General features: G+C 33.5%; 2 protein-coding genes across 3 annotated transcripts; one reads left to right on the top strand and one right to left on the bottom strand.

Moving 5' to 3' along the window:
- The first annotated feature begins 11 nt into the window (after positions 1-11).
- LOC140046599 (uncharacterized) lies at positions 12-5,064 on the top strand. The gene is made up of 2 exons (XM_072091295.1): positions 12-103; positions 3,156-5,064. The coding sequence occupies exon 2, from the start codon at positions 3,156-3,158 to the stop codon at positions 3,900-3,902; it is 747 nt and encodes a 248-aa protein (XP_071947396.1). The 5' UTR covers positions 12-103; the 3' UTR covers positions 3,903-5,064.
- A 1,217-nt stretch (positions 5,065-6,281) lies between these two features.
- On the bottom strand, positions 6,282-9,298 carry LOC140046581 (transmembrane protein 18-like). Of its 2 annotated transcripts, none has more exons than XM_072091285.1 (5): positions 9,162-9,298; positions 8,555-8,639; positions 8,131-8,185; positions 7,656-7,749; positions 6,282-7,147 (listed from the first exon to the last, which is right to left on the bottom strand). In XM_072091285.1, exons 1-5 carry the CDS (start codon positions 9,228-9,230, stop codon positions 7,043-7,045), a joined length of 408 nt encoding a protein of 135 aa, XP_071947386.1. In that variant the 5' UTR covers positions 9,231-9,298; the 3' UTR covers positions 6,282-7,042. The 2 variants fall into 2 exon arrangements, with proteins under 2 accessions (XP_071947386.1, XP_071947380.1); XM_072091279.1 differs by having other exon boundaries at positions 6,284-7,147; positions 8,522-8,639.
- Between the last annotated feature and the right edge of the window lie 2,580 nt (positions 9,299-11,878).

The raw sequence follows: 11,878 nt of genomic DNA, 5'->3' as shown, positions 1-11,878 counted from the left end.
GAGGAGAGCGATTTACACAAGAAATAACGAGTGTGTGAATAAAATGTCAACGGTCCGATCGTTTAGTGAATAATTATTGGATCGCCTCAGAAAAAGCAGCAAGGTATGTAGTGATCTTGTTTACATACTTAAAATATATATAGTTATCTAAGTAATTATACCGTATGAATTGATAGTGATATTCATTGATCATTTCCTTTATAAATATTTTAACGTAATACAAAGATCATACTGGGTTGACGAGGAAATGGGTGTTGTGTTGGGTTCCAGTGTGTCGTCGTCACCCCGAATGTCGTCATCATCCTACAGGGAAGGGTAATGTTACTCTTCCCTGATCATCCTCACCATGGACATCACTACCATCATTACGACGTTCATCGTCTTCACCAATACCATCACCAGCACTACCTTACTACCTTCATTATAAACCACGGTTCTATCGTCATTTCACGACTTCGCAGTCTTCGCCGTTACCAAATCATGTACCGTCTTCACCACTACCATCGTCATCATTATCGTTACCACTATCAACTACCATCATCACTACGACCTTCCTCATCCTTGCCATTAACATAATATGTACCTTCACCACTGCCTTCATCATCAGTACCATCACTACTACTGTAACTACTATTATCACCGACATTCCTCATCCTCATCCTCTCCATCAATATCTACCGTCTACACAAATTAACTGCCTTCATTGTCATCATCACCACTATCAACTACTATCATCACTGCGACTTTCCTCATCCTCGCCATCAACATACCGTCTACCACTGCCTCCATGGTCATTATTACCATCACTTCCGTAACATACCATCATCTACACGACCTTCCTCATCCTCACCATCAACATCGTCGTCTTTCCAACTATACTCCATCGTCATCATCACCTTTATTATCACCATTTTTTCGAACTTTATAAAATTCTTTCTTTTTTTGTAAGTGGTATGTGTTTATTATTTTCCTTCGAATTAGAATTTAGTGTAGGCCTACGGTAGGCTACATAATGGAAATCAGTCATTCTGTATTCAAATAATTATTTTTTATGACGTTTCCACAAATAATGGATGGGTAACTTATAACCGGTACAAGAAAATTGACAGGAAGTAATATAATTAACTTATGATATTAATGCTTGTCAAGCTTGTTTTCAAACATATCTCCATTGTTGAAACTTTTAAAAATGAATTCAAATGAATATTATACTTTATCTCATTTACCTATAGGCATATTATTTTAAGTCCATATTTTCTAGTGTTTTGATCTATTTCGCGTATTTTAATCCTCATAATTTTACGAAATAATTAATTTTGTATTACGTCGTAGAAAATAGTGTTACAGTCGAGTGGTATGGCATTCAGACTTACCTGGATTTCATGGACAAATTATCGCCAACTCTGTCGAGTAGGAACCAACTTAAAGATTAAATTTTCTCACCTTAAAAAAAGGTGTTTTCCCTAATGTCTTTGTTAAATATGCTATTTTGATGTTTCATTTGAGTTCCATCCACTTTGACCAAAAATGTAACCGTTTCTTTTCGTTATAGGTGAAAACATTCGTGTTTTTTCTGCGGAAATGATTAACTTTATTAAAAATAGCCTATTCAAAATCTCATTTATTGTAATCTTTATTTTTCATGTTCTTTGGGGACAATACATCTTTAAAAACCATATTGGTGCAGTACTCACTGACTCAGTTTATTTCAAACAAATTGTCCATACAAATACAAACAAAAGAAATTCATTGGGTTTTCTAATAGCCACCTAAAAATAATAAACGAGAGAGAACCAAGAATGGTCCGTTGACATTTCTAAACAGCCAATATAAAATTCTTTTTTTAAAATGTATAAATGCATCGAATATATTTTAGGTCGAAATGGTTATGCAAAAACAGTTTGATAGAAATACAATAACAACGTTTTAAAATCAGAAGTGTCCCAAGTATCTTTGTTCCAACCTCTATTGTTCGCAGCTGCTTACACGGTAGATTAATAATAACTGTAATAGTACTGTATTTCTGTTGGGTGGATTATTTGTTGTACAATATCATAAAATGACGTCACAATATTGGGATAAATAGTAGGTTCTGTGAGTATAACTGAAAGGTTAAGCACTTTTACGAAGGTTAACTCTATAGTACATTACATTCTTTTCTAAAATGATATGTCAAAGAATGTGCTTGTGGTTTATTGTTGAAACACATTTAAAGTTTGGTTCTGATTGTCTCTTGTTGGTCAATTGTTGCGCGTATAGTATGTCTCCTTGCTTCAATGGAAACTAAGCTTTATAATACCGTGATCTTATTCAAGATAACACATGATAAGATAAGCGTTGTTAATTACAAACACTTTTATTAAAGATTAATTTGCGACGACATATAGGAACCGTTGAGTTAGTTACATATCAGGGAAGAGTCATGGTTACATCATGTGGGGACGTTGGGACCCGCTTCCTAATTCGATTCCTCGACACAGTTTGGCGGATTCCTCTCTGTCCAGGCGAACGGCCAACAATATGCGCCCGTCCTAGGTCCTGCAAATCGAAAGTTATAGACTCCTAGTAGATGAAATATTGACTTTTATAATTTTGAAATAGCACTTTACAGATGACTGCTAACCTTATTTACCAATGAAAACGTCCAACACTCCAATGAAATAAAGTTAAACCTTCTGGTCATTGTGATCAGTCCATTGGAAAGATACAATCTAAATACGAATAAATACTTTACATATTTGTGTATATCTATACTGTATATAATATATCCAATACCAGACAGGCTCGGGCTGACTCAACATTTCTGGTTGCGCGGAACATTTTCAATTTTTTTTTTCAATAGGGAAACAATTGCAACCTTTTAAAACTAAAGAACATTCTAGATTGGAATAGTTTTCTATTGATACTCTAGTTTGACTATACAAAAAATAATGCATTGCATTAGGGTAGATTCTATAGCATTATAAATAGGACATTTCAGGCAGTTTCTCCCTTTAGGTTCATATATGACTGTTAAGTGGGCATTATAAGTTTTGTTCGGATATCTGACTTACCCTGAAACACTCTTTATATATGTTATTATAATAAATCGTTAATTATTGAGATGCTACAATAATAGAAAATTTCTATAATATTTGATGTTGTCTTCTTTTTAGATGAGGGACCCGAAAGAACCGGGAGATAATTATAACATGAAGGAACATATTTACCATGATTCCAACGTTGTACAAGGTCTTCCTGGTGAACAATTGAAAACAAAAGGCTCTAAACAAAAAGTTTCAAACAAATCACAGAACTCAAAGAAAAAGAAAAGTGAGCAATCTTCTGAAAAGACAGTGGTGAAGGTAAATCCATATGATGAGCCTTTTGCTCACGAGATGGCAAAACCAGAAACTAGTTCTGGCAAGCAGAAGAGTAAAGACACAAGTGCTGCACGTAGTGGTGGCAACTCAAGAGGTTCTGTTGGAAGAGACGTCACCACGAAAAGCGACTCGGAGGAAAATACTGCTCCAAAGAGACGAGAGTTGATATCCGCTCCAGCAGGAATTGACGTTGAAACCTTACCAGTTGCATTCGTAGAGAACGAAACTGGTGAATCTTCTGGAATCAAATTAATCAGTAAGAAGGTAATTGATGGAACAACTACGACGACAACCACCACCCCAACCCCGACACGGAAACCAACGTTTAGTGCTCTCACACGGCATCAGACCTGGAAAGAGGAAGACAGTTTTGGTACTACAAAGAAAGCTGTTGTTGTTACAAAAGTCAAACCAAGAGTACAACCAGAATCGAGAGAAGTGAAACATTTTCGAAGGAATGCATTTATTATCACTTTGTTCTTAGGCACGATTCTAGTGATTGTGGCGATAGTCGTTGTATGTCTAATAGCTTTTCAATGATGGAAAAAGATCAGGGGAAGATGGTTAGGTTTTATTTCATGCAAACCGTTACAAGAGATGAACATTGCTCGTGATGTTTTACAATCATGTGGTGCGAATAGGCTACAGTGCTTCAAGTTCGTTATATGTACTGTAGACTCTTTGGAACATTATTCAAGGAAAAGAAGATTCTTCAAATGTTTTTAGAATTATCTGACGTGACCATACGGTACTTTCACTGTTATTAATATAACCATGATACTTTGTTTTCTTAAGCTTGTTCTGCGCAATTAAAAGTTATTCTATAAGAGTTGTTCTTTTATTGGAAGATTCGTCACTTAGGCGAAAAACTTTCATTAGTACACTCGCCTTGAATAATTTACCATGTATAATTATTTATAAGTAATTTCTTATAATCAGCGTATGATAATTTGAATCTTACTGGTATCAGGCCTATGCCTTCGTATAAAATCAATTTTCAATTTTACAATCACTTTTGGAAGCCGCTCAATCATTTTCAGTATATTTTACGCGGGTTTTTATGCTGTTTGGTATAATATAATCTTATTATGTACAATAACTAATTATAGGCCTACTGTAAATAATAGTATTATAGTAATAATTATATTTATGTAAATCTGTAAATTGTTCAACATTTTTTATTAACTTTTTGTATAATTAATTTTTATACCGATAAATAAACAACATAGGCCTAACATTTCTTCCCGAATGCATTAACCTCGAATTTCGACAATTCGTTTATCCTATTGTAGGCCTATTTGCATACTACAGTATTAGTGTACGTCATAATCCCATCATGCATCTTGTCTAGACAATGTAAAGAACAAGTAACTGTATTTCAAAATGTGTGAACAATAGACTTTATCAAATACTTTTCAAAAGATGTACGTTGTATATAACAACAGTAAAACTATTACGATAGGCCCATTACATACTGTTACTGTATTCGAACAATTAACGATACAAATTTCACATTTTATTACGATGTAAATTTTCCTTATACATTTAGTAGGCCTATGAAAATCAATTATTTATTTTATAAATAATATAGAAACATTCCTAATAAATTGATATTTATTTTTTTTACTACAATATACCTACTATTAGTAAATTAGATTGTTTTATAGGCCACAATTCGAATAAAGATATAACCAGTTTATTATATTCAAATAGGGTTGTCTTATTTATATATCATGATACACATGAATTAATTTCAGGATCACTAATACATTATTGTACCAACAGTGAATTTCGAGAGACAGCGAAAGTAAACATTTTAGGTCGTCAGATAATGTACCGGTATTAATTAAACACAAAGGCCTACAATCTATAATCAAGATTTTGGCGAGGACGCAACATATCGTCTGTGTGCAATGGCGGTGTTTTCGGCGCCGCTGTGGCTCGAACACTGTACCCATGTTATCTCTGTCTACACTATCAAACCATGGAGAAATAAGTTAGGAATATTTCTCCATGATCAAACTAATCAAAAAAATGTGATGTGCCCAAATATGGTAGTGATATGTCGAAATATGGTAGTGATATGACATCATCATGTCCATATATGGTCACACCACAACGTTTACTAGTGCAGAGAGAGATTTAGCTTCAACGTTACGTTATAGTGTATTCAGGTTCGTTCGGGTTGCGTTGATGATACGAAGACAACTAAATAAAAAGCAAACCAAATTTGACGGATTTTATTATGACAGAGATATTATAGTATAATATCTCTATGATTATGATCATTTCGGGGGTTATTTTCGTCGTCGTTAAAGTGATTGAATATTTCAATGTTATGCTACGATGACCATGTTTTGATTGCCGTATAGTAAAATTATAAGCCCCATTGCAGCTATTGCACAATTATTGACCTTGGAGAAACTATATAGAAAATTATATAGTTTTCCAAACAAAATAGAACGATATATATAAATAGCCTTTTTAATTAAGGACCTGTAAAATCAAATTGAGTTTTCCCAATCAAAAGTAGTGAATATGATTAAACTGAAAGTACAGTATCGTTCAACTAAATCAAAGCGCTTATTTGTTGCAACAATATAACACAGTTGTTATTATATATACAGGCATTGAGTGATTAAATAAACAGGATGGAGTACAGTGATTTTGAATAGTTAGGCCTACTAATGGAATCTACGTGGATAATAATATGACAGTTAAAAAAGAAAAGTGAAAATTATAAAGACAGAGAAATATGTTTCTTTTAACTCCTATTTGTGAAATTTTATTTGAATTTAAAAGTTTGCTTAATTAAATCATGGAGGTATAAAAAAGATATACCTCCATGATTAAATCATAGGGATTTTTCTGTCAAATAAATAGATAGAAAAATATAGGTAGTGTTTACAGGTATGTTAAATATTTATTTGTACCTTGTATATTCACATAGGTAAACAGTGTACAAAACATGAATTATACTTTAAATAAGATAAAACTTACTATAAGTAATGAAAGGAAAATCTTCATATTTTTTGAGTAAGTTGTATTTAACAATAATCAGTTCATATAATTGTAGTTTTAAAATAAAATAAGTTATTATACAGTCTATTTTAACAGTGCACTTTTATTAACAAGATGGGTGCTTTAACCACTAGACCACAGATAATATGGCAATATTTTATGTAAAATTACTGCTAGATATCATACAGTATTAATACGATTTTAAAAATCTTTCATGGGCCAGCTTATGCTGGATCTGCTGGTAGACATTATTTAATGAACTACAGTAATTGCACTCGACTATGTTTTTAACGTCCTACTGTGTTGTTAATCTTACAAACAAGTGCTGTTTTTTATACTTTAAAGGTCCAAGATGATAGAAAATGGCCCTTTTTTCCATTTTGGGGAAAGGTGTGTTCAATGAATATTTCTACCTTCTACTCAAGTTATATCCCGCTCTTCGAGGTGAAAGGGCTATTGTTGGTTAATCCAGGTAGGCTAGGCACGAAATAGACTGGCACTCCTCTGCGACCGCCTTTCCCCAATTGTGGACATTATTTCAATCAACCAATTGCGCTGTGTGTTTGCTGACAGTCCTTGCTACATATAGGCTGCTGCTCTTAAAACCATTGCTCTTTTAATATTTCTTTTTGTAAACCGTCTTCAGCTTTCAATGATTGTTAATTTTCCTTCTTTTTATCTGACTCTGACGCTCGTTTTAACGATAACAGCTTGGCCCTTTTCACGTTGACAATTAAGTTACCTGTCTGATATAGCCACATGCTCTGTCGTTAAAATAACAAAATAAATGTAGTGATTAGACTGCGTAAAATAATAATAACGCATTCATTTATTTGGCACTAATTTCATTTACAGTATATATATACATGTATATTTAAATGGCGCTTTTACATTATTACCCTGGTTATTTTGATCAAACATATATGGAAAGATACAGCCAGTAATCAAAGCAGTTTGTGTTTTGACCTAACCAGGTACCCATTTATACATGGATGGGTGGATAGAGGCAAATGTAAATAAAGTGTATTTTTCTAAGGACAAAGACAATGCAACGAGCATGCATTGGACTTGAACCTCCGATCCTGCGCCACACGATCTCAGTCTAGATACAACACCCGACGCGGTATTCCCAGATGGCCTTTCATTCAGAACGCAACCATGCCCAATGTTTCTCAACTTTGGTGATCTGATGAGAACTGGTGGTCCCATATGCAATCACCAAATTCCTTTTATAAATATGTTAAAGAATTCTAACATAAACAAAATAATTACCACCATAATAAGACAGTCAATGAGAAGCGGTACAGAGAGAACCACGGTTATAAATAAGCCATTTGAGTCAAAGTATTGCAGTCTTGAGAATGATCTGTATCAGAAATTTAAAAAAAACACTAAACATAACTTTTGGAAGAATAAAAACAAGAACGTTACGTGGAGGTAAGTGGTATAATTTGTAACAATTTTATTTTTTATTTTAGATTATAAAAGGATCCCAAGGGAAATAAGCTAATATTCTTTGTGGGCTATCCTGGAAAATCTTTTATAAATGTATTATTTGTAATGTCAGTAATTTATGTTATCACTCTTTGTATGTATATTTTATGATGATTTTCCTAATAAATTCAAATCAAGATGGTAATGTTATATTATGATGCATTTTGTTGGTCATGGGATTCGAACCCAGTATTTGGGTACTAGCCAACCATCAAATGAAAAATAATAGGTATTGGTTTTAAGGTAATCTTACTTGTAATTTTTGGCAGCAAACTCATTGATGTATTCTGCACAATAGATTAGTCCCACTGTTTTAAAAGAGGTAATTTATACATTTTTAAATAAAAAAAGATATATTGTTGTTGAAAAAAAATGATAATATCTATTCTGTAAAATGTTACAACTTGTTTTATATTATAATTAATGGTACTTGGCTGTGTTCTACTATTATGCTATGGTGGAAGACAAAGTAATGTCTGAGCTATTAATTCCATAATTTGTCATATTTGCATGAGCTATCACAACTGATTGGTCTGTAAGCATGGTAGTATAGCATGTGCAGTTTATTTTAGTAAGTTATAATACTGCATTATTTTTCGGGATATTTTATTTCAGATTACAAGAATAATATTTACATGACTTACACATGGTTAAAAACAGAACAATTTGAAAATTACTATAGTGTCTAGTTAGAATTAATAAAACTAAGAGAAAGATTTGTAAAGTCACTAGGCCAATTATCCATGGTTCATTCCAGTCAATCTGAAAAAGAAAGTATGACATTTGATTTTCACGGTAAATACATATCATGAGAATGTTAACACTTGATTCTCAAAATTATGAATGATGTGAGATGTTGGTAAACTTTTATCACCAGATTTTAATCGCATATAGCATAGGGGCCTAGACTATATAATGTGATTAGTTAGTTTAGTTAGGCCTAAACTTTACGGATTTAACAGCATTAAAACAAATTACCAGAGAGTTAACAAACAAGTGAAGGGCTATTAAAATGATTGAGGGGTGCTGGTTTATTATCAACCAAGCCTAGACAATGAAGCTATGCCTAAACTACCAGTACACACAGCAAGGCAGGGATGGTGCAATAATGGACCCCACTCTATAGAGTGTCTGACTGAGACCGTCCGTCCCCGTGACGTGTGTGACTCGACTGTGAGACTGACTGTGTATGTAGGATCGGATGAAAGGCCCTACTCTAGTACTAGGCTAGGCTAGGCCTGGCGAGAAATTATGCATATATACTTCTATTCAGATAACGCTTACGTTCTTTAAAAAAGCAAGGAAGCTATCAATGTCGCCGACTCGTACGGCATCTGGCGGTAAATTAACCATACTTTTATCGTATAACGAGAGGCTAGGCCTAGCCTAGGTCACAAAATACAAACAACGTGTGAAATTGAAAATGACACGACACAACACGAAAACAACAAAGTGCACCGAACCATGACCACAGAGAGAGACAGAACCGAAATACTGGTGACGAAATAGAGGGCGCAGTTGCATTTTATTGTCAATTATTAACAACAAAAAAAGTATAACTTTAGAAATATGGAATTTTCAAAGTTTAAACATGAGCTTCAAACACTCAATAGCAATCATGTTTGGAATAGTGTTGTGTCATTAACACAACAGAAAAAGCACATTAAATAAGTTCAAGAATAACCCAAATAGGCCAGACCTTTACGATGCATTTCGTAAGTTGCGTAATCGCATACAAAAGGACATAAATAAAGCAAAATCTGAATGTTTTTTAAATAAGGTAGAAGTTAACAAAAATAATCCCAATAAACTCTGGAAATGCCTTAAAGATTTGGGATATAAAAATAAGCCACAAAAGGGTAGCACTATTTCGTTAGATGTTAATGGGAATCTTTGCCATACTAATGAAAGCGAAGTTTCAAATTATTTCAATAAATACTTCGAAAATATTGCTTCCGATTTATTAAGAAATTGCCTTCTCCCAGTAACCTTTTTAGTGTGGGTTCGAATGCCTTTAAAAATTACTATAATAGCAAAATCAAACATGTTTCTGGTTTTTCTCTCAAAGAAATTGACGAGAGCCTTATCGAAGAGGAATTGAGAAACCTCAACCCATCTAAAAGTGTAGGCCTTGATCAGATTCCTGCAAAATTTCTTAGAGACGGAGCTCCTAATATTAAAATACCAATAACACATATAATTAACCTTTCCATTAAATACGAACGTATTCCCTCGGATTTTAAACTCGCAAAAGTCACGCCCCTTCATAAAAAGAATTCCAAAACTGAGGCTAACAATTACAGACCTATAACCATTCTCTCCTCAGTTTCGAAAATTCTGGAGAAGGTGGTATATATTATACAAGTTTCCGATTACCTTGAAAGGAATCAACTTATCTACGATCATCAATCCGGTTTTCGTAGATCATTTTCTACCGACACAGAGATCACCTTAGAGTTCAAATGTCAAATGGTTTATTTACGGGTATGGCTTTACTCGATGTCCAAAAGGCCTTCGACTCGGTCAATCATGATATTTTGTGTAAAAAACTTAAGTATCTAGGATGCCGGTCTATCGGTTGGTTTCAAGCGTACCTGTCTGGGCGAAATCAGATTGTCGATATTAAAGGTACCAAATCGGACTCTATTGAGATTGGATGTGGAGTCCCCCCCAGGGTAGCCTTTTGGGTCCTCTCTTGTTTCTTATTTACGTGAATGACCTACCATCTACTATCGAAAATGATTGTAAAGTTGTTTTGTACGCTGACGATTGTACAATTTTTTACTCCCATAAAGATCCAATCTCAATCCAATCTAAACTCCAAAACAATCTCGTATCATGCAATAATTGGCTGATCGACAATCAACTTTCGCTTCATATGGGTAAGACCGAATGCATCCTGTTTGGTTCTAAACGTAGATTAAGCAAAGTAAACGAATTATATATTGATTGCTTTGGAACGACTATAAATGGATCAAAATCTATCAAATATCTAGGTATTGAGATTGACCAAAATGTATCAGGTGACGTCATTGCCCGCTCTGTTATAAACAAAGCAACGGCAGACTGAAATTTCTGTACCGCCAATCAATCATTTCTTAATTCACATTGTCGCAAAATTCTTAGTTTTGCTTTAATCCAACCGATGTTCGATTATTCGGTTTGCTCATGGTCTTCTACGGTAAATAAAAATTTAAAATAAAAATTACAAACGACTCAAAAACAAAATGGTTCGTTTTATAAAAAAGTTAGGTCCCCGATCTCATGTTGGTCAATCTCAGCTAAACGACGTTGGTATGTTAAAGTCCAAGACCATGTCGAATTTCTTAGAGTCTTTCATGTTTTTAAAATATATAATCATTGTTGTCCACCTTATTTATGCAATCGTTTTATTAGAATTTCAGACAGTCATAATTACAATACTAGGGGATGCAATTTTAATTTTAGAATCCCAACTATCAAGCCAATGGCACATGTGACCTTTTTTTACAATGCTATTAAAGAATGAAATAATTTACCAATTAACATTAAGGAATCACAAACTGTTTGTTCTTTTAAAAGTAAAGTTAAAAAGTATCTACAGGAACGTTCACTAGCTCTAGAAACTATTTAATAAGCGCTTCTTCTTTTTTCGATTGTCCTTTTTGCTGTTTTTTTTGTAATTTTTATATGTTGCATTGTTAGTCCTTTTGCTGTTCTTTCAAAAGACCTCATTGGAAACAAGTCCATAGAGGACTTTTATGAGTTATCCTTGGCATCCTTGTTTTATATTGGTATTTTTATATTTGCTAATTTTAATTGTATGTCTGTGATATTTTATGTACTGATGCCGAAATAAATCAAATCAAATCAAATCAAATCATTCATCCTTGGAAATGAAAATGATACTTATCGAACAATGTTATAATTTAAAAAACAGACACATTTTATAAATCATTATGTAAAACGCTTTATTGATTGATGCCATAAGTAATTGTTGTGTTGTTGTTTGTTCTTATAAG

The sequence above is a fragment of the Antedon mediterranea genome, chromosome 1 (genome assembly GCF_964355755.1).
Source record: "Antedon mediterranea chromosome 1, ecAntMedi1.1, whole genome shotgun sequence".
Taxonomy (NCBI): domain Eukaryota; kingdom Metazoa; phylum Echinodermata; class Crinoidea; order Comatulida; family Antedonidae; genus Antedon; species Antedon mediterranea.
The sequence above is the reverse complement of the archived record's forward strand: the minus strand, read 5'-3'. Positions and strand labels throughout refer to the sequence as shown.